Below are 22,285 nucleotides of genomic sequence, written 5' to 3'. Positions count from 1 at the left end.
GTTGGTTATAATTATCAAAAACCGCCCCAAATCTCAGGATGTTGAAGAAAGTGACACAAAATTCCTGGAAACGCCGTTTTATTGTTTATCCGTGCAAAAGTTTGACGTGTTCTTTCTCGGCCCATCGGTCCCATCCCAGCACCAAGTTTCCTGGAAATCCCTGAGGTAGTTTTTACATAATCCTGGTGACAAACAAACATAGAAAACATAACACAAGTCCTCACCATTGGCTGAGAGAGTGGAATCTCCAGTCTGATCTTTTGTACGGCAACACCACAATTAAACACAACTTAGCTACATGCTCACACTGTAACTAGCGAGGTGATGTAATGATGTTTCCTTACTGGCTATTTCTGCTGCACTCAATTGAGTCTAAGGGAACATACAGTACTTTATTCATTTTTAAAAAGACTAGCAAACGGGTGTGCTGCTAACACGCTAGCCTATTTTAGTAACATTTCAAATGAAGTTAAATAAAGTGGCTATAAGGTGACCTTAAAACCAGTTTGGTCAAAAACAAAACCTTTGCTGTTGGCTAGCTATCGAGCTAACGTTGCTAAAGCTACAGAGCTATACTTTGCCAAATCAATTCAACGTGACCCAAACAAACAGACCCAGTGAAACATGTCAATATGTTCGATAACCCTGAAGATAAAACATCAGTGTTACACACGTCTGCTTGGTTGAACTTCATGTTGATCTGCTCCTCTTCAGATGAAGCCTCCACACTCACATATGCAAGAGCAGTTTGATTAAAAGTGTTTGCGTCATTGGCGTAAAATTAGTTTGGTGTTGATAACGATTGGACTTACAGAGGACGACAGTGTGTATTACAAAGTTTGACAGAAAACACTTTTATCCTCATAATGAGTTATCGACTGTTACGCTAATTAACCACATTATCTGTTCAATTACATGCAAGGGGTTACAGCATTTTTTTTTTTTTTTACTACCTATGTTAGTACTATCTTACACTGTAAGATACTTGAATTCACAGGCTTACAAACTCACATGAAATGAATCTTCTTGAGGAATTTTCCCACAGGCAGGCAATATAATCAGCTTCTCTCCGGTTGTGGTAATATCATACATATACATATATAGCTATAATGTATATTGTTTTACATACACAAATATAGCTATAATGTATATTGTTTTACATATACATATATAGCTATAATGTATATCTTTTTACATACATTCTTATATATTCAGACACACATGCACACACACACAGTATATATATACTGCGTACTTTATTTTAACTAGATTCATCCCATGAATCTGTAGTAAAGTCTATGGTTGAAGCTTGTTGCTCATATATTTATTCATTTATTCACAGACTGTTTTTCTCGGGTTTTTTTCCTCCTCATTTTGATGCATTGGGGGGCGTGCCGGTCCTGGTCGGGCCGATCCGGGCCAATCCGGGCCGGGCCAAGTCTCCTGTCCTGACTTCATGTGATCCTGCAGGGCGGCGTTTGGCTCCAAAAAGAGGAAGACTTTTCCCAGTTGCGGTCAGTCGCTGTCGGCCCCTCACGGAGCTCCGGCCTGCTGCAGCTAGGGGTTATTTCCACGAGCTGTTGGGACAGTGACGCTGCAGCGGTGAACCACAGACGGTGTTTAGAAACATGGGAGACGCTCAGTCTGCGCAGCGGGACATCAGGAGGGAGGCGGCGGAGGAGGAGGAGGAGGAGAGAGGAGCACCGGAGGATGCTCGGGTCGATCACAGCACCGAGGAGAAGGTATCACCTCACACACACTCTGCTTTCTGGATGATCCTGCAGCACTATGTCTGTATGTGAGCGCAAAACTTTCATGTGTCCTCACACATGTCCCTGCGGCTTCACTGCAGTGGCAGATCAGTTCGTTCTGATATGTTTGGAAAATGCTGATGCCGGATGTTGTTGCTGTCAGGACGGTGCGGCTGCTGCCTGCCAACATCTCCATTAACCAGGAGATACAGGAAAAGTCTCAGTGGAAAGAACTGCAGCACATCAGGGCTATTCTGGGATTCTGGCTTTTAATAATAATGAATAAATAATGATAATAATAAATAAAATACTTTTCAGATTTGTTGTTACAGGAAAGGCCCATTTCTTCATGCAGATGCAATATGAAGTCATACAATCTCCTCATAGTAATAATAATGTATTACTTATTTATTTATATAGCACTTTCAATGACATCGTGCTTCACAATAAGTCAGATAAGCAAATAAAATAAACAGTTTAATTGAATTGTTAAAATGAACTAACAACTCGGTTAAGATCAGGAAATGCTTTCCGGTGGATTTAGTCATAAAAGATGACACTGACACAGACAGACTTTTTATCCCCAGGCAGGTCAGTTCAGGCTCTGTCCCCTTTAGATTTCAAACCTCTGGAACAGTCAGGTGACCTCTGCCTGAGGATCTCGAGCCGTGAAAAGGTTTACGCTGGATTAAAAGATCTAAAATAAAATTTGGAGCCAGGCTCTTGAAATCAATCCCACAACAAATAGTAAGACAAAGTTCAACATAAAAAGTTATTGAACTTCTGTTCCACTAGTTTGATTGTTACAGGTTATTTGAAGTGTAAATGAGCCGATGGTTGCTTTGGTAGTTTGAGGCGAACAGACCTGGTTTCACCCTGTATTCATTGCAGTGGTTTGCATGCACTGTGGATGAAGAGGGAAGTAGCGTGGAGGAATAATGACCTTTCATTCTTGGAGAGCCTAAGTGAAGCCCAGGGGAGAGATGGAATTTCCCCGGAGCTGCACTCAGTAGAGGCAACATCGATTATTTGTATAAAACATGATCACAGGCTCACGCTGAGCAGGAAGTCAATTAGACAGCACTGTACTGTAAGAATGAAAATAACTTGATGTGTTGATCTAATGGCTTCACTGACCTGTGTGACTCTTGAGTGATTTTATATTGGATGAAAGTATGTTGTTAAGAAATCTTTTAGTGCTGAAGTTTTAAAGGTTGTTAAAAGTTATTTGTTTTTGTTCATCAAAGGCCACAATGTTTTGCACTAAGCTTATTTTAACTTGGTACAATAATCTGACATTTATCATAAAAAAACAAAAAAACAATTGATGAGCTACATTTTCTGTGGCGCTTACTCCTTTTGTTTGTAAAGCTATCTCAATTCAACAGAATTTTGGTTGTATTTTTTCTAGAATTAAACAGTTTTATACTTGACGTACAACCCGTTGGGTGACACTTTACTATTCTGGCTCAGGATGACTGAGAACAGAGGTATTCGTGTTCACAGCTAATAAGGGAGGTGTGTAACTGTAAAGAAAAGATGACATTTTACAGTTAAACCCAGTTCCAAGCAAACAGTAATCAAATTCTGGCCTCAGATCTTATAGCATATCCTAATGTTTCCATTTGAAGTGTATTTTTTCAACTCAATTTAACCTGCCATCAACTTGTGTCACATTATTATAAGTTTAAATGCAACTGCAAGGCACCCACAGAAGTTAAGTAACGGCTAGATGAGACATTTTGAAAGAATAAATCATGGGTAGAATAAATTTAATGGGTTACAGATACAGCTTATATATTGTGCAAAAAGAGTAAGAGCAAAATTACCTAACCTAAAAGTACTGCATAAATACAGAGAGCAATGGTGTGTATGTAATAAAATGGGAAGAAGAAAAATGGCTGGAAATCTAATCTATCAATATCTAACACTGTACTTATAGGGGCTACTAGGCAATATGACCCAAGCAGCTTTTTTTAACCGAGTATAACTAAGTTTAACTGTGTTACTTCACACTAGTTGAAGAACATGTGTTTCTCGTTCCCCATCACCTGCTCAGACTCTCCAGACTAATCTGGGTCATGGATTTGAGGTTGAAACAATTAGGGTTGTTAAACTGTACTGTAGGTTAGCATCACACCAAACTAACAGTAACTCTGTGTTGTTTACAAAATACGACTTTTGAGCCTTCAGTTAATCGAAGATTAAAATTCTTTGCATTCATAAAAGTACAAATTCAGATGAAATTCATCCGTGACCCTATGACTATGGCAGAATGGTCACTGCAGGACTTTATTTTTCATATTTTGTTTCAGCCTCTAAGAAATAATGGGCAAATCTCGGAGATCAATGGAAAAGCAGACAGCACTCTAGCAGAAGTTGATGATCACTGTGGTGATGCGGTGGCTGCAGACGGTGAGTGTTCACAAGTTCTGTATCATTGCTCCCTGACAGTTTCCATAATTTTAACATAACTTGTTGAAATTCAGCCTATACATAATTTCACCGACTGATGACACCATCAGTCTTTTATAATTTGTGCAATTTAAGTGTTGTTATATTTTAAATCTTTTTGGTTTAGCTTCCCTCTCTCCAGAGAAAGACGTTTTACAAACAGCAAGGCCACTTAACGAAGAAGGAACACCATCAGAAAACGTTGAAATGAATCAAAAGGAATCACCTGACGAAACTGATGCTGTTGAAGAACTACCCCTGGAAATGACTGAAATGGATGCAAAGCAGAATGACATCAATGAAAGCTTTAAGAGATTCTTCAGTAACATTGGTTTGAAACTGACAGTAAAAAGAGGCTCAGTCGAAAATGATGAAATAAGAACCGATGGGCCAGATGAAACGAACAAGAACAAATCAGACAGACCAGAAAACACAGAGGATACCGCGGATGAACCTAAAAGTGTGAATGCTGAGCCGGATATTGATCAGAAGACCCAGGGGACTAATGACAATGATTCAACGACATGTCCTACCCTGACATCGGAGGATGCCCAGGAAAATGCAGAGGAGAAAACAACTGGGGCCAAAGATGAATCTGATACAGAAACACCTTCACCTGTAGTTGAAGACTTAAAGGAACAACAGGAGGCTGCCCTTGAAGATGAACACCTACACACACCATCTACAACTATCCCTGAGGCCGAGGAGGTCGTATCTCCGGTGAAAAAGTTTTTTACAACTGGAATCTTTTCAGGGCTACGGAAGAAAAAGAAGTCCACAGGGGATGAGACAACTGAGAAAGAACTGGTGGACATGGGGAGAAAGGAAACAGTACAGACAACAGAAAAAACTGTAGAAGTACAACAGGATAAAGGGGAGATTGGACAAGATGTTGAAGCAACGACAGTTGAGAGAGAACACATAGAAAATGAACCTAAGGAGAGGATCATCTCTACAGCATCAGCTCAGCCGATGAATGATGGGGAATCACCACCCACAGTTCCAGCAACTATTTCTGTCAATGAGCCTGAAATGAGCTCTCAAGACAGAGTTCAAGACAGTCCAATGAAATGGTTGCTATCAGGGTCAAGTTTTAGGAAACTCTCCAAAAAGCAGAGAGGCAGGAAATCAAGTAATACAATGTTGTCAGACTCTGAAGAACACTCGGATCAGCTCATGTCACCTACCAAGTCAGCTGAGACCCAGAAAGAAGAAAGTCCGGCACAGCACTCTGCAGAGGCAGCAGGAGAGGACGATGGTGCGTGGGCCTCTTTCAAAAAACTTGTTACTCCGAAAAAGCATATGAAGAAGTCCTCCTTGACCAGTGAAGAGATACAAATCTCAGGCTCAACAGAGGAAACAAAACCAAGTGAAAAAGGGCAAATATCAGATCACAGCATCGAAGAAGGCAAAAAAAGAAAAGATTCATCCGTGTCATGGGAAGCTGTTTTGTGTCGTTCCGGAAGGAGACGGAGCAGAAGCCGAAAAACATCAGACTCTGAGGATGAATCCCCCCAAGTTGAAAATGACAATAAGAAGCGAGAGACGCCGATTGAAAGTTCTAACGAAGTTGATGGAACTTCACCAGCTTCCCCCAATGTAGGAAGTCCTTCAGAGGGTGATGGAGGATCAACGTGGAAATCATTTAAAAAACTTGTGACCCCCAAAAGGAAAGCCAAGGATGAGGAGGAAAGCAAAGATAATGCAATGTCTGATAGTGAAATCACTCAGGACGATTCCTCCTTTTCAATAAAGAAGTTTCTCCCAAGAAAAAAGAAGAAGTCTTCTGAAAATCACGACCAAGTATCTTCTGATGAGGCTGAAAAGGAGGTCGTTTCAGGTGATGAAGACTCTGACACACCAGCTGTGGTTCCCTTGTCGGAGTTTGATACGATTGAAACGGAAGTTCACATTGAAACAACGGCTGATGTGGAGAGTCATGTAGCCAAGGAGGCGGACTATCAAGTGCAGCAAGACCTCCTCGATCAGACGTCTCAACCAGTCCTACCTTGTGCCCGTCCGGAACCAGAAGTAAAGAAGGTCCAGGACGATAAGGATACTTTAAAAAATGAGACGTCTACAGCTCTTGCTTCAAATGAGGAACCTGAGGACCTTACAGAATTAATCAGTAAACATGAACAACTCAGTGATATCCCAGAAGAGGGTTTAATTACAGAGACCAATGCCACTCCAGCTTCAGTCCCTGAGGAGGCAGCTCCAGACGACACTATAGCTGAGGATCTGATAGAGATCACATCTGAGGCCATAACTGCTCTGGAACCTGTAGACATTACCACCGAAGATGAAACTGAGATGATCTCTGCAGTTTCCCAGCTGTCAGACTCTTCAAACACATCTGGCAACACAACACCAGTCCCCGTAGAATATGAAGTCAAACCTACAGAGGTACTCCTGCATCAGGTGGTTGGAGCCATCTCCATAAGTCCAAACGCTGTCCCAGTGTGTTCAGAAGAGGTAAGCTCAGAAAGAATAGTTGGATCTGTCTTGCATGAAATACTCGAGACATTTGTAAAAGAAGAGCCAGCAGTTCTGAAAATACATAGCAAATCAGATGCAGCCTCCATTAACATTGGACTAAATGTTGAAGAACTGGACAAGATCGACAAACTCACAACAACAGCCCAAATAGAGGGCTTATCTGAAGTCAACAAATCTGTTTCCACACAAATTGTGTCCAATGTTCCCACCAAGGAGGTTGCCACTGCTGAAATGGCTGTTTATGAAGTTCATGAGGTCAATGTTTTATATCCAGTAGAAAGGTTAAATGAATTAGAAAGTAATAATGTGAGCCAGAATCTGGTAAAAACTCAATCTGAGGCAAATGAAGCTGGGTCTTTAGAGATACTCCCTGAAGGTGGAGCAGCTGTTGAAGATGAAGGTTCTCTTCTCGGGGCACATCAAGATGAAAAAGAGCCCCAGGAAATGAACTCTCAAGAAGTAGAATCAACTGCTACAGTATCAGAAGAATGTACAGATGGGGGTGTGGAGGAGGAAGTCCAGACACAAATCAAAGAGCAAATCATCGATCAAGTTCAAGTTGAGAGCCAAGATCAACCAGTAGAGTCGGATTTGCAAGAATTACCGGCTTTAAACGATGCCATGTTAGATTCAGAGGAGGGTAGTGGTCAATTTCCTGAAAAGGAAGTAATCAAGGAAGATATCACAGCAGAAGTTACTGACAAACCCAGAGAGGACACAGAGCCTGACGCTGAATATAATGTTGAAGCGGAGAAGGAAAACCAACTACAAGCAGATGCTCCTCAAACTGAACATGCTGAAGATCCTGACGTGTTAGAAACTGTACAAACAGCCTCATTAGATATACAGGAGGGTTGTGGTCAATTGATTGAAAACGAAGAAGTAAAAATAAAAGATATTCCAGCAGATGAGATGGTTACAGACAAACCCCAAGAGGAAACAGAACCTGCCCCTGAATATGATGTTGGGGCAGAGACAGAAACCAAACTGCAAGCAGGTTCTGTGAAAAGTGAAGATGGTAAAGAACCAAAAGTGTTAGAAGCTGAACAAACATTAGATTCAGAGGATGGTATTGCTCATTTGCTTGAAAATGTGGTAATAAGCGAAGATATTCCAGCAGAAGAAACAGCTACACACATTCGACAAGAGGAGAAAGAGCCTCTCACTGAAAATTATGTTGAGACAGAGACAGAAAGCAAATTACAAGAAGATTCTCTCAAAACGGAACATGCTGAAGAACCAGAAGCGTTAGAACCTGAACCAACAGCCATGTTAGATCCAGAGGAAGGTAGTGCCCAGTTGCATGAAAAGCAAATCATATCAGAAGTTACCCCAGCAGAAGAAATAGTTACAGACACACCACAAGAGAAAACTGACCCGGCCGAAGCACATGTTGAAACAGAGAATGAAACAGAGAATGAAAAAAAACTGCAAGCTGATTCGGGCAAAACTGAACAGGCTGAAGAACCAAAAGAGTCAGTCACGTTAGATTTAGAGGAGGGTAGCATTCAACTGCTTGAAAAGGAAGTAACATCAGACGATGTTCCAGCAGAAGAAACAGATACAGACAAACCCCAAGAGGACATCAAGTCTCTCACTGAATGTAATATTGAGGAAGAGACAGAAAACAAAATACAAGCCGATGCTGCTGAAACTGAACACGCTGAAGAACCAGAAGTGTTAGAAGCTGAGCAAACAGCCTCAGAGGAGGGTGGTGTTCAATTACCTGAAAAGGAGGAACCAAGTGAAGAGATTCCAGCAGAAACAACAGCTACAGACAAACCCAAACAGGAAACAGAGCCTGTTACGGAATGTAATGCTGAAGCAGAGGAGGAAAACAAACTACAAGCAGATTCTGCCAAAACTGAACATGCTGAAGAACTAGTCGTGTTAGAAACCACACAGGCAGCCTCTTTAGATTCAGAGAAGGATAGTGTTCAATTACCACAAGAGGAAGTATCAGAGGACATTAATGCAGCAGAAATAAAGCAAGAGGAAAACCATGTTGAGCTCAGTGGTGAGCCAGAAAACAAAGAACTGAAAACAGATACTCCAAATATTGGACACCGACAAGTTGCAGAAGTTCTAGGGGTTGTACAAGTACCCATATTTGAGTCAGAGGAGGGTAGTGTTCAATCTCGTGAAAGAGAAGTCACATCAGAGACAACTATAGAGGCAGAAACTATTACATATGAACCCAAAGAGGAGACAGGGCCTCTCACTGAAGTCGTTGAACCAGTGGATGCTTTTCAAACTGAATATGTTCAAGAACCAGTACAAGAACCAGTACAAGAACCAGTTCAAGAACTGGTACTTGAACATGTTCAAGAACCAGTACAAGAACCAGTACAAGAACCAGTACAAGTACCAGTTCAAGAACTGGTATTAGAAGATGCACAAGTAGCACTGTTAGATTCAGAAGAGGGTAGTGCCCAATCACTTGAAGAGGAAGTGATTTCAGAATCGATTCCACCAGAAGAAACTGTTGCACATGAAGTAGCACGTGCAGCTGAAGGCAGTGCACAGTCAGAACTATCAGCAGGGGATGTACATGTTGAAGAACCGGATGTTTTATCTGCTGATGTAAATGACACTGCAACTGAAAAAGAACCTGAGGTAGAGGCATCTATGCCTGATCATGTAGTCAAACCAGGTGCTGAGGAAAGTAGTGCTCCCAATCCAGAACCCACTGATTCAGTTACAGTTGAAAGTGAGACTCAAGTTGTGGCAGCTCTGAATCATCAGGCTTTAAACGGAAATGAAGATCAGGAAACAGAGGGTGCACCTCAAGATGTTCATGTTGGCCAGGAAGACCACATCCCTGAAGCTGTGGATGAGATACAGACATTAACAGCAGTTCATGTACCCTCTGTTAATGATGAAGCATGTAGTGCTCAGGTCACAGAAATAAATGTATTTTCGGAAGTAACCCCGACACCTTGTGTAGAAAATGTCACAGTTTCACATGAACCAATTCACGAGCTGCATCTCAGCTCAGTGCAATCCAGTGTTGAGGAAGAAAGAGGTCAAATTCGGGGTTTTGAGGTAAAGAGTGCTCCAGTTGAGCATGCTGTAGTGGCCGAAGTGATCACATGTTATCTAAAAGACATTGCAGCTTCTATACCTGACACTTTGATAGAGACGACATCAGACAGTCATGAACCGTTGATCGACTCTGTGGCAAGTGAGCTCGGGTTCAATGAGACGAATGAGACTGCAACACCATTGGTGCAAAACTATGTGACCAAGACGGGCGAGGAAGGTAGTGTGGTTAGGATGATGAATGTGCCATCGGTACAGTTTGAGGACAATCACAGAATTCAGGTGCAGGTGGTCGATGTTGATGTCAAATCAGCCAATATGAAGGTTGACACAGTGCTAGAGGTAGTGGTAACAGAAACCAGAAAAGTTATGGATATGTGTCACGCAACAGTTCAAGAAGTAGACAAACTTTCCGCCACATCAGAGACTGAAGAGAAAATAAGATGCGAAGAAAACAAAGTGACCATTCAAGAAGTTATTCAACATGTAAGGGAGAGCTCACCAGAGACAGTACCTGAATCAGAACTTGTCAACACGGAACAAGAAGTTATTAAAGAGACGGATGTTGTGACTGAGACAACTGAGATACCTGGAAGTGAGTCAAGTGAAGTGGAGGGTCAAAAAGTGGTGGAGGATAAGGAAAGACAAGATGAAGGATATGATGTCATAAGTGATGACTCCGCAACTGGACACGTGTTGGAGGATCTCATGCAAACGCCTGATATTCCAGGAGGGTTGGATGTTTTGATCCATGACCCCAAAGAGGAATTGGAAGAGCCTAAAGCTGAAGTGAAAAAGTCTGAGGCAGATGTCTCGACGACAGAATTGTCATCCGATGTGACGAAGATAAAAGAGGAAGCACAAACTCCACAAATTGAGATTGTGACAGCGAACACTGGATTAGTAGTCCCCCAAAGCACTGGAGTGATCTCATCAGTAGGTAATGTCGAGTCCCCCTCTAGCCTTTCGATAGAATTAAAATTTAACATACAGTTCGGACACGCAAAGGAACCGGCTTCTCCACCACCTTCAACAGAGAGAACTGAACCAATGAAACTGACAGACGTGGCTGAGGTAGGCGTTCAGGTAGAAGAACCCAGTGAGGAAATAAATCCAGCACAATCTGAAGAGAGACAGAAACAGACAGAGGGAACGGAGGTCACACACGCAGCTGACTTAGATTCAACAGAAAGACCAGTGATCATTAATCAACCAGTACTTCTGGATGTTGGCATGCAAACAGTGGAAATAGTGGAACCAGTAGAACAAATCAAATCAACAGAGAGAGGAACCCCCAATGTCCAGGCGAAAGAAACAATCCAAACAGTGAGGCAACAAGAGAAAAGAGGAGTGTTCCTGAGTCAGCCACTACTCTCTGAGGTTTGTGACCAAGAAACAAAAGCAGAGGAACCCGTGAAGCACAAGGAGGAGGAAAATGACCAGGACGTGTGGATGGATGCAGAGGAGGACATCAACAATCAACAGGAAACGGGGATGTCCCTTCACGAGGTGCAGGAACCGCCTCAACATCAGGCGATAAGTGACCAGGAGGAGAAAGTCGTTCTTGAAGCTGTAGAGGAGTTTGAATTGGTTAATTCCAGGATTGAAGGAGAAGAAAGTCAAGAGGAGACGCTTGAAAAAGGAGAAACATGTGAAACTGAGAGTGAAGGTGAAGATTTTGCTGTTGCACTTGAGGATCCAGAAACTGCTACTGCAAGGATCACGACGATGGAGTAGGATTAAGTCTGTGTCATTGACTGGTAAGCATTATCCATCCTATGAGCTTCCTTGAGATCATGCATCATAGTCACTGAATTATACATATTAATTCATACCATGACTTAATTTTTCTTTAAGGTTGGACAATCAAAAAGAAGATTGTAAGGAGAAGACCTGACTGGCAGAAGAAAACTACATTAGACATCTTTTTTTTTTGTGGCATGTTTGCTTTTATTTGTTCCATCCTAGTGAAGGTGGGAAGGCACTTATGGGTCAGCTGATGGTGCAGCCCAACTTTTTCCTGCTTTTATTTGACGTTATGCTCAACCCAGAATATTCCAATATTAACTGATGGAGCTTAATTCATAAGATAATTTTATTGATTTTATTAAGTCAACTGGGTAAATGCTTCTCTTCTCAGGGGGGGAGCATGCATTGTGATTCTGAAATACATCCACTATGCACTTGCCTCTTTCAGTCATGTGATTTGCCGAGTGGTACAATTTTGAATACCGATAGAATAGAATAGAATGTATATGTCAGGGAGAATATGGCAGTATTTTATATTTAAAATCTGTCGTTTTTATGGCGAAAATACTTCGACAACATCTGTGCGAGTGTTAAAAACAATTCATGTGTCACAGGAACAGTACACACTAATTTCTCTTGATAAATATATAGTATATGTAGATATTTAATATCTTTAATAATGTATCAATTTATGTTAATACACTGTTTTAGCATTCTCCATTTTTGCTTAAATACATAATTCCCAGTCAATGCATTTAAAAACAATTAGCAGCATTCTGCAGATATATATATTTGTATATCTGTATATTAACTTGTACATAATGACATAATTTTTACTGTGACAAGTATGAAATAGAAAAAAAGAGCATGATGAGAGCATGGCACATTAGTTTTTTTCCATAATAATTTACTCTCTATATTTCATTTATCTCAACATACAGTATGTATTTATCATGAATAAAACTATAATCAGCAGAGCCTCAAAAACATTAACGGCAGCTTTACTTATCATGTTTTATTTCCCAGCTTCTTGTGTCTGGTCTCAATTAGCTTGTGGTATCAATGATACTGTAAGTATCACTTTGTGTGGTGTGGGTGAGAGAAGACAGAAAGTGATGACAGGCTGTTTGTTGCAGATCTGATACGTAATGTTGACTAATTACAAAATGCTAAATATAGACCTGTATTAACTGTGTTTATATATTTACTGCTGTTTTATCAATAAAACTATATTTGCATAAATTCTGTACATTTTAAGCTGTTGTACTTTTTTTTATTGCAAATCTTTGTATGTATATCGAAACCTCTGGTGATCTGAAGTTAAGCTATTGACATTATTCACTCACTTAATTCATATTTAACACACTGACACTGAAACATAACTGGAAAACATTTAAAACAAATAATCATTGTATTTATTTTGTATCTTTAACACAGCACTCAAGTTACAGTTTGAAATTTGATTCATTTGAATATAGTCCAACATCTTGTTTATTTTCTGCTGCTGTTGAGTCCCAGGAATAGTGACACTGAGGTCAGTCTTCATCGTCTGTTGAAATGTATATAATCTACAATGTGTAACCATAGTATACATTCAGAAATGTTCAGGTCCACTTCAACACTGACAGTGTACCTTTGTATTTTCCAGCATTCTTCCTTTGTAGCTTCTAGTGCTTTTTTAGATTAGTGCGTCGTTGGAGGAGCAGGTCAGAAGACCATTTTTGCAAGTTCAAACATCACCTACAAGGAAAATAAACAACAGATGTAATATTATTTTACTGAAACCTTTGTAAATATTTTCAGTTGCAGCAACATTGTTTAATGTGATAAACAAAAGTTAAAAACAAGGGCCACTGTTGCAAATAAATAACGTTACATTTTCCACAAGGTATGAAAGAGCTCCTTCACCTCTATGGTGATGAGGATGATGATCATCCACTCCAGCCTCAAGCTGTGCTTCTCGCTCAGGTGGCTCCTCATGAGGTCTGTCAACTGTGAGCAATGTTCCAGCTTCTCATTCACAACCTGAAGAACAGAGAAAACTGTTTGAGTCCGGATCAGAAACAAAGCAAGAGCCTCTTACAGTGGAAATCAGAGCGGGTCTCTATATACAGTATGTTCAGGTCAGGTTTACTTACGTTGACCCTGCGGTTGATGCTGAGGAACATGCAGGTCTTCTCGTAGAGTTTTTCCAGGTTTTCTCTGTCCCAGTAGAAATCAGGTGTGAGGAGCAGGTCGGACCTCAGGTTTATACAGTGTCTGTCAGAGGAGGATGGAAATACGAAATACTTCATATAAATCATATCATATAATTGATATAAAAGAGACTGAAGTTAATGTCAATACAGAAATACAGAATAAAACAGTGGACTGAGAACAGCTCCTCCATATGCATTCACCATACACTGCACTCAGTAGAGCTGATACCTCAGTCGCCTTAAATTCAACCAGGCTGCACCAAATTCATGAATCATTTCCAAGAGAAAAGGTGAAAACGGTGAAAAACACACTATCTCAGTGGGTGAATGTTAAAATATTCATGTTACTGATTTGATTCTCTTCACAAACAAATTTGAGACCAAAAACAAAAGGCCTGCAGTTACCAATAGACTCCAATTAGACAAAATTGAATTTACCTTAAAGCGAACAGCTCTCCTATTTTCTGCATGACCTCCGCAGAGGACAACTTCACTCTTTTGCCAGCCTTCAGCGTCTGAGCGAGAGAGAAAGAAAGAAACAAGGGCATTAGCATTAAGGGAAGCACTGATGTTTCCAAATCAAAGTATGATCTCCCTGACACAAAAACAACAACTCGTTACACATAATCAGTTATTCCTAATTTCTTGCTGCTGGCTGGTAATATCCACTGTACCTCTGGAATCGACTGAATTGACTCCACAAAGTCGTCTAACGCCACCTCCCATATGGCCAGCTTCACTGGAAGAGAGAGAGAGAGAGAGAGAGAGAGAGGTGACCGGAGTGGAAGTGCGACAACAGAACAACACACACCTTGATGGTTTACAGTTGGAGGTTCTCACCTGACAGGCATAACGCATTTGAAAATGCAAATTTCTCCAAAACAGCCTCATGTTGATCAATGTAATCATTTAGGATGAAGTTGCCGCGCTGAAGCTTTGTGTTTCCTCTGCGGGAGAAATGAGTCGTTTTAGGACAGCTACAAAAAGTGTGGAGGTAAAAACAAGTTTGTTTGAGGATTGGAGCAGAACCTACTCGCTAACTGTGTAGTTGATCTCTTCATTCTCCCAGTGAACTAATGCTACTTCATAAGGCTGGATCTCATGGCGTTCCAGTATCCTCAACACACTTTTCAACTAGAAAGACAGAGACATTGAAGAAGTTCACTGAAGTAGAGATGTTGACAAGAAATGCAATTACCGACACATCATATTTCTATAAATGATACATAGTGTTGTTTACCGTCTTCTCCTCAACATTCCAGTAAACTACTGAGCCTTCCCTGAAATTTCAGATTGGGATTGTTAGTACATGATAAGATTAAAAAAACTACAACTACAACTTTAACTTCATCGTTTCCCGATTTGAGTTTTAAAACCATTTCCAATTTTTTTTCATTCAACAAAACATGCCAAACTTTTAAACTTAATGTAAGCAGTCAAACAAAGAACTTTGACTAAAGAAATGTCTTAACATTGAAAAGTTATGTTTCAGATGAGGAACCGAGTCTTTTAGCCAAATTTTCAATACTCCATATTTTTTTGATACTGAATTACTGTCAGTGCTAAAACGGATTTAGGTTTGATACCAGACCCATGAAATTAAATACTACATATTGAGCGGCCCCTTGGTAATATCTTTAGAACTGTACCATCACATCATTTACACTCAGAACAAAACCTAAAACAAAGCAGTTTGAAAACAGACGATGTTATTTCTACCTGAAGAAGAACATGAGAGCGTTGTCCTCTGGTTTCGCAGCCTTGTCTGTGCTGATCACCAGCACATTTGAAGCATCTGAAATTACAACATGATGATTCTCATAAAATGGTTGATGTTGCTGATCCAAGCGCTAAATATACATGTTACAATTCTTTCTGCATAATTCGGAGTCCTACCTCTTGGTAAATCCACCTCTTGGAAGCCGTGGCTTATCAAGTCATGGCAAAGTGTCGGCAGATGGTACTGGTCTGCTGTTGCAAAGGCGATACACTGCATCATGTCCTATAGAGAAAACATGGGGCTGGACTCATCACTGAAGCTAAAACATGATATCAACACATACAAATCAGCCATTTATCCGATGACTTGCTGCGTCACCTTGTCCTCCTTCAGAGACGGCTGGTTGGCTCTCGAGGGCTGTTTTGTTCTCGGTCCTTTGGGAACCCTTTTCCCAGGAACCGTCACTGGTTTAATACTCGACTTTAACATCGACTTCACGAGGTCCGGTGAATAAAAACGACTCTGTCCACTTCTACATTTGTTAAGCATCCCAGGGTCAATGAATAGAGCGCTGTTGAAATGTTTAAATCCAGCTAGAGCTGGCAGGACGTGTCTCCTATGTGTCTGCTGTTGGTGAAGAATGTTAAAGGTCCTTGAGATCCCTGGGCCAGAGGGAGTCCTGGGTTGGGATTCATACTTCTGAAGCTGGACGGACTGGGAGAGACTGGCTGAGGCACAGATGCAGAAGGGTTTCCTCCCTACAGGGCGCTGTGCTCCCAGTCTGGACCACAACTTCTGGAGGAGCATCTTCTCATATAGACTGTGACCTACAACACAGGGATCAGATGTTATTAGCGCCCGACCAATATATCGGATGAGCAAGTTCTATATATATGGTTGTATTTGTTTTATATTTATTAATGTTTATTATGACTTTACAATAAAGTTCATGTAAAATATCAATCAATATATATTAGGAATCATCGTAATTTTTTAAAATATATGTACTGGCTAATATGTCAGTATCGGATAAGTTTTACTCCCTAATATTTCTATCGGCGTCACACCCCCAAAATCCATAGAATCAGTCAGAATGTAGTTATTAGTGTTACCTCAGTATCTGATTCATCCTGATATGGGTTTTACTTTCTGATTATAGGCACCAGTTTATAATGTCAAGAAAATATTTACTATAGCATCTTTTGCATCGTACATCATGTGCAATGTTACCTAAATATGACTTACTGCTATTATCATTGTCATTACTTATTATTGCCTCTTTAATATTAATTTAATGTCACGTGTAACTTATCTTATTGCTAATTGGCAGGACTGACCTTGACTGTATCAACAGCATCATCTCTAAGTCTGATTAACATTTACACACATTGAATTAGCTCGTTTGAATAACACACCACTGATCATCACAGTAGAATATCAGGCGCTAACTGAGCAGAGAGGAAGTGGTTCACATGCTGCTACATGTCACTGTGCAGCTGTTAGCCGTTAGCTTAGCTTAGCTTACCAGGGATGACACGGGAGCGACTCACAACATGACGCCGTTAAACGGATGTAACGCGTCAGAAAACAATGGCGCTGGCTCTGCGTGTAATGTTAAAATTCAAAGTGAATCTGTTACGATTCTCTGCGTGTGAACCTGAATGAATATGTTGGATGTTTGTCAATAAAGTTTTGTGATGCCGCTCACTTCCTGTTTGGCGTGACGTAGTAATGAGGACACTGTTCCCTGCGTGTTGACTGGCAGGTGAGAAATAAGTCAAAGGTGATTCTAGAGGAGCTGCTCTTCTTCTCTTTCTTTCTTTCTTCTACCCATCTCTTGTTGTCTGTCCTGTCTATGCTGATGTACAAATTAGTTGGTGTTTTTCCTGACTTTTCTTGACATATTTATATTTAATTTGTATAATTTTTAATAGTTTTGATTCTGGATTTCTGTCAATACAAAAAAAAAGGATTTAGGTTTGATATCCAGCTCCATCAAATTAATAGCACTACATATTGAGCAGTCCCACAAAAATGTCAAAATGTACCATTACCATTACACACAAATACTGCATCAAACCACTTTTTCTACCTGAAGAAGTACATGAGAGCATTGTTACCTGGTTTTGCAGAAATTTAAATATGATTCTCATAGAATTATTGATGTTGTTAATCTAAGCGTCAAATTATATGTGTGTGTGTGTGTGTGTGTATGTATGTATGTATATATATATATATATATATATATATATATATATATATATATATATATATATATATATATAGCCTATGTGACAATTCATTCCTTGCAAAGTTGTAACCTCTGTGTAATTCTGACTCTTGCATCCTGGTAAATCTACTTAGGCTAAGGGAGGTTGAGGTAAAGTGTTGGCAAATGATTCTGATCTACTGTTGCAATCATGAAATAATATAAATCATATAAAATCAATTTAGGCTATGCTTGGAGAGAGGGCTTTCTGCAAGTCTGAAATCAGGGCTAAAAAACAGATGAGGTGACCTTCACATGCATGTTGATCAACTTTTTTGCCTTTGTTCCTTTATCTTCTTCCAAATGTCTGTCAGAGATGTTAAATACTTTAAAATCCACACAACGTAATTGATTTTGATACAGAGATTTATTATCAAATAAAATGAATCAAGTCTGTAAATGTCAGAGGTCCTCAACTACAGCACTCCCTCTGGCGGAGCACGGTATAGCCTGTGTTTGGAGTTGCCAGGAGACTTCTAAAACAGTAACTGAAGTGACAACTGAGTTGTCACTTCCCCTGCAACACACCTAACTATGGAAGTTATGGACAACTCTGATGAGGTACGTTTAACAAAATAAATGAATGTCACCACTCTTCATGGAAGATATTACTAAGAAACTAAGTGCTCCATGTGCTGATAACTTCTTATTATTGAAATCATGTGAAAATGTACTTGCTATGGAATTTATAATAACTCTTAAATGTCATTCTTTGCTGTTTTCAAGCAGTCTAATGAGAGGGCGAGGCTGAGGATGAGAGTTGCTGTGTTGGAGGAGAGTGTTCGCTCCTCTGAGGTGGAGTGTAGAGCCAGCAGAGAGACGGTGCTGAGGCTGGTGGCTGAGCTTGACCGCGAGAGGAAGAAGGCCACAAGCAGTGCAGCGGCGCTCGACTCACTCAAAGTGGTACTTACACAGCAAAGAGTCCCAGAACTTCATTATACAGATCAATTAGTTTACCATATACACATCAGAAAATTTAAAGAAAAGGCCAAAATAAAAGTCTTTGAAATGTTTTGATTTGATTTTTCATTTTTATTAATTCAGCTATTGTAGTTTCCCCCCCCCCCATAAGTTTAATTTCTTGACACAAGAGGAGTAAAAACTGTTTCTCCATTAACTTCACATAATGAATAGAACAATGGTTGGTAAATAGCTTTTATTTGTTTATTTTATTAGTTTAGAAGTAGTCAAATGTAATTATTTTAGTGTACGTATGATAGAACACTAAACACTAATAATAATACTCAGTGTCTATGTTTTCAGGATGTAGACTCACGCCTGGTTGTTAAAACCATATCTCCCAGTAAAAAGAACCAGGACATGAACTCAGTATTTCAAATGGTCCCTTCATTGTTGTGTTTGTGTTGTTTTTGTCTCTTTCAGGAGTTGGATGGCCTGGAGGTGGGAAGGAGGAGCGTTGAGATGGATAGAGAAACCCTGATGGAGAGGCTCGATGCCAGCAAGAGGGTGACTGAGGCAGCGAGGCGAGAGTCCAACTGTCTGGAAAAGCAGGTGGAGGAGCTGGAGAGGAAGCTACAGTCGAGTCAACGAGAGACTCAGGCAGCTGGAGACAAACTGCAGATGTTCCTGAGAAAGGTGGCAGGTCAGCTGCAGGCCAAGTCTGAAAACGTCATCGTGCCCACAGAGAAAGATGTTTCACAGACACTGGATAAGGTGAGGGATCAGAGGGGATTTCTATCACATCACACAAGAAGAGTAATATTCTTAAAGAGTAAAAAACTACTTATAGATGACAACTTTATCATGAGACTAATACATACTGTCGAAAGTTCACAACTCAACATTTGGAGGATTCTCCTTCAAACTTGGACTTTGCCTATAGACATGTATTTTAGCAGTGATTATTTTAAGTTTATGATTTTATATTTTCAGCATGTCAGCATGCAAATGAATAACCCTGCAAATCCCAATTAAGTAAAACATTTTTATGAAAACTGTATTTTAAGTATAAATACTTTATACAGTCAAAATGGGCCCTGCCAGTGTTATAATAGTATAAATTATTTCTGGTGCATTATATATAATTTGGTGTTCTATTTACCCTAAAACAAAACTTTGTATATTATTTTGTGTAAGCTAGTTTTTAATATATATCTGCTAAATAATTAATGACACATCTGTCAAATAAATTGAATAAAAGCTTTAAAGCTGCGAGAAATCAAAATACTCCAGTTGAGTACAATACTCAAGCAAATGTATGTAGTTACCTTCCACTACAATGTATCTTCGCTTTAAATCCTCCATCTCCTTTCAAAGAGACGTTCCTATTCCAAAATAAACACGAGCATCCTTGCTTCTGTTCTTCAGATGATGTCTGAGATGGAGGCCAGGCTGTGTCAAGCCTCAGAGGAGCTGAAGGAGCAGACGGCGCTCCAGCACAGTGCGCTGCAGAGGGCGCAGCTCGCAGAGCAGCAAGTCCAGGACCTGCGAGAGCGACTGCAGGGTCTGGAGACTGAGCTGCTGACGGCAGATATGCATCGTGACGGGCTGCGACACGGCCAACAGCATGTGAGTAGAGTACATAAACAGTAGATCTAACTATTCATTACAGTTCTTAGTCCTGTGGCATATGTCCTTGATTTGTTGTTTCAGTATGAGCAGTTCCTGGAGCAGCTGTCAGAGACATTGATGGTTGACAGCATCGCTCTGGATCTGGGCTTCGACATGAGGCTAAAACTCCTCCTGTCACGAGCAGAACAACTTGTCAAAAAAGAAGGAAGTGCTCTGGTGGAGAGCAAAAGTCTCACTTACAGTTTACAGCGAAAGGTAACCAACACACACGCTGTCACCTGTGGCATCTGGAGAGCAATAACAAGTCATTAGCTGTGGCTTTAAATGACCAATTACAAGCTGAAGTGTACAACTGGTTCATAAAGAAACCATATTGTATTTGTGTTTATTACCTCACCTCTAAATGCATTAATGAAAAAAAGCTACATATCATTTATTGCATGGCCAGTGACGCACCTGTGTTTAAACCTTTCCAGTTGAAATCCCAGAAGGACCAACTGGAGAGCAAAGGACTCCACATCCAGCTCCTGAGGAAGAAGGTGTCGGAGCAGGAGGAGGAGAGGAGGTGTCGCTCAGCATTGGCTGTGCAGCGAGACGACGCACATCTGGAAAGCAGGAGGCTGCAGAAAAAACTAGAGCGTCTCCAGAGCGAGCTGAGGGCGATCAAGCAGAGCAACACTGAACTCAAGGCCCAGCTCTCCCACACTAATGAGCTCAAGGTAGAGGGGACGAGGGTTCGGCCCCAAAGTCGATCCAGAGGCATTTTCATCTCATAATGTTTGGTGTATTTGTATTGTTAAGGTGGAAAGATCATATTTTGTAACTGTGCACAAATTTTGTAAAGCAAATCACCCACGTACATTTTAAGTATAATATTATTCAAGAGCATCAAACCAACTTTGTCTCCTTGACAAATGAATTGAATGAAAGTTGTTTCACTCAACACCTCTGTCTGACATGCCAAGTTGAAAGTCACGGAACAGAGTGAGACCATGCAGGAGCAGAAAAAGAGGCTGGAGCGGCTGGTGGAGGTGAAGGCCAAGGTGGAGAAGAAGCTGGGTTCGGTGAGCTCGGAGCTTCAGAGCCACGAGAAAAAGACCCAGGAGGACGAGCAACAACTCGGCTCCCTCAGACAGAGCCTGGCTCAGCTGTCTGACAGAGAGAGGGAGGTAAGGGAGTGATGCATATAGAAAGGTTTTTGTAATGTTAAATCCATGTGAAGAGGAGAAAGGGAGATATGTTTAAATATTAAAATTATGTAAATATTCAGTAGCCTGTATACTTTCTTCAGGTTGGTATTTTCACCTTAATAACATAAAACCATGGTGTCATTTTCTTCAATTACAGAAGCTGAAGAAAATATCAAAGTTATTGAATATAAATATTTAACAAGCAGGTTCTTGTGAGGGCTTCTTTTATTTAGGATTGTCAGGACCAGACGACATTAAAGTTATTGCCCTCAGGTCAGTGTTTCAGGGCTTCATAGCCTGGAGGCTTCTGTGTCTCCTTTACTGGTGCTATTGAGATGCTTAATGGTATCCTCATATTGATCCTTTACTGTTTAGTGTCACACTAGCTATTAAGACTAAATGTGTGTAGTGGGACTAACTGTGTCGACCATTTTTCTGTCCATGTTTCAGTTGCTGGATTTCCGCATGGTGGTTTCCCAGATGCTCAGTTTGGATGCCACGGCCCCGCCTCTCCCAAATCATGAAATCATCAAATCCCTGGAGACCCTTCTTCACACTCATCATCACTATCACCACCTTCATCACCGTGTGAATACGCCGTGGCAATGTCCTTCTCACCGGAGGCCTCATCTCTGCCCAAACCAGGATCATCATGACAACTCCTACTTGGATGTTTCTACCTCTAGGTCCGCTCGTCCAGAAGACACAGTTCCCCTTTAAGAAACCTTTCAAACCCACACACTTAAAATGTGAGGGTATTATTGTGGAAATTTAAATAGACCTCATACAGAATGAGATTATCTCTCAGAAACCACGTTTTCCTGTCTGTGTTTTGGGAAGAAAATATGATTCACTGAAAAAATATCAGCAATGAAAAAAAG

The 22,285-nt window shown here is 40.6% G+C and overlaps 3 protein-coding genes across 13 annotated transcripts; 2 read left to right on the top strand and 1 right to left on the bottom strand.

Moving 5' to 3' along the window:
- The first annotated feature begins 1,254 nt into the window (after positions 1-1,254).
- Positions 1,255-21,202, top strand: akap12a (A kinase (PRKA) anchor protein 12a). 9 transcript variants are annotated; one of them, XM_034577013.1, is made up of 5 exons: positions 1,255-1,742; positions 4,067-4,166; positions 4,333-10,907; positions 19,035-19,039; positions 21,187-21,202. In XM_034577013.1, the coding sequence occupies exons 1-5, from the start codon at positions 1,629-1,631 to the stop codon at positions 21,200-21,202; spliced, it is 6,810 nt and encodes a 2,269-aa protein (XP_034432904.1). In that variant the 5' UTR covers positions 1,255-1,628. The 9 variants fall into 9 exon arrangements, with proteins under 9 accessions (XP_034432904.1, XP_034432907.1, XP_034432905.1 ...); XM_034577016.1 differs by lacking the exon at positions 19,035-19,039 and adding an exon at positions 18,480-18,484; XM_034577014.1 differs by lacking the exon at positions 19,035-19,039 and adding an exon at positions 18,458-18,462.
- On the bottom strand, positions 13,149-17,130 carry rmnd1 (required for meiotic nuclear division 1 homolog). Of its 3 annotated transcripts, none has more exons than XM_034577021.1 (12): positions 16,862-17,130; positions 15,792-16,240; positions 15,590-15,695; positions 15,413-15,488; positions 14,934-14,973; positions 14,727-14,827; positions 14,534-14,640; positions 14,368-14,432; positions 14,132-14,208; positions 13,634-13,754; positions 13,404-13,520; positions 13,149-13,235 (listed from the first exon to the last, which is right to left on the bottom strand). In XM_034577021.1, the coding sequence occupies exons 2-12, from the start codon at positions 16,218-16,220 to the stop codon at positions 13,203-13,205; spliced, it is 1,272 nt and encodes a 423-aa protein (XP_034432912.1). In that variant the 5' UTR covers positions 16,221-16,240; positions 16,862-17,130; the 3' UTR covers positions 13,149-13,202. The 3 variants fall into 3 exon arrangements, with proteins under 3 accessions (XP_034432912.1, XP_034432911.1, XP_034432910.1); XM_034577020.1 differs by having other exon boundaries at positions 15,792-16,244; positions 16,866-17,130; XM_034577019.1 differs by having other exon boundaries at positions 16,939-17,130.
- Positions 18,160-22,126, top strand: ccdc170 (coiled-coil domain containing 170). Its single transcript, XM_034577018.1, has 8 exons — positions 18,160-18,243; positions 18,409-18,585; positions 19,066-19,356; positions 20,011-20,211; positions 20,296-20,469; positions 20,691-20,933; positions 21,180-21,383; positions 21,855-22,126. Exons 1-8 carry the CDS (start codon positions 18,217-18,219, stop codon positions 22,122-22,124), a joined length of 1,587 nt encoding a protein of 528 aa, XP_034432909.1. The 5' UTR covers positions 18,160-18,216; the 3' UTR covers positions 22,125-22,126.
- The last annotated feature ends 159 nt before the right edge of the window (positions 22,127-22,285 follow it).

The sequence above is a fragment of the Hippoglossus hippoglossus genome, chromosome 22 (genome assembly GCF_009819705.1).
Source record: "Hippoglossus hippoglossus isolate fHipHip1 chromosome 22, fHipHip1.pri, whole genome shotgun sequence".
Lineage (NCBI taxonomy): Eukaryota > Metazoa > Chordata > Actinopteri > Pleuronectiformes > Pleuronectidae > Hippoglossus > Hippoglossus hippoglossus.
The sequence above is the reverse complement of the archived record's forward strand: the minus strand, read 5'-3'. Positions and strand labels throughout refer to the sequence as shown.

Coding starts and splice junctions, on each gene's coding strand:
- rmnd1 (XM_034577021.1), bottom strand. CDS start 16,220: ATGCTCCTCCAGAAGTTGTGGTCCAGACTGGGAGCACAGCGCCCTGTA. Junction 14,209..14,367: donor CAATTCAGTCGATTCCAGAG/GTACAGTGGATA, acceptor TCTCTCGCTCAG/ACGCTGAAGGCTGGCAAAAG. Junction 13,755..14,131: donor GGAGAGCTGTTCGCTTTAAG/GTAAATTCAATT, acceptor CTCCTCTGACAG/ACACTGTATAAACCTGAGGT.
- akap12a (XM_034577008.1), top strand. CDS start 1,629: ATGGGAGACGCTCAGTCTGCGCAGCGGGACATCAGGAGGGAGGCGGCG. Junction 1,743..4,066: donor ATCACAGCACCGAGGAGAAG/GTATCACCTCAC, acceptor ATTTTGTTTCAG/CCTCTAAGAAATAATGGGCA. Junction 4,167..4,332: donor TGATGCGGTGGCTGCAGACG/GTGAGTGTTCAC, acceptor TTTTTGGTTTAG/CTTCCCTCTCTCCAGAGAAA.
- ccdc170 (XM_034577018.1), top strand. CDS start 18,217: ATGGAAGTTATGGACAACTCTGATGAG. Junction 18,244..18,408: donor TTATGGACAACTCTGATGAG/GTACGTTTAACA, acceptor GCTGTTTTCAAG/CAGTCTAATGAGAGGGCGAG. Junction 20,212..20,295: donor TGCGACACGGCCAACAGCAT/GTGAGTAGAGTA, acceptor TTGTTGTTTCAG/TATGAGCAGTTCCTGGAGCA.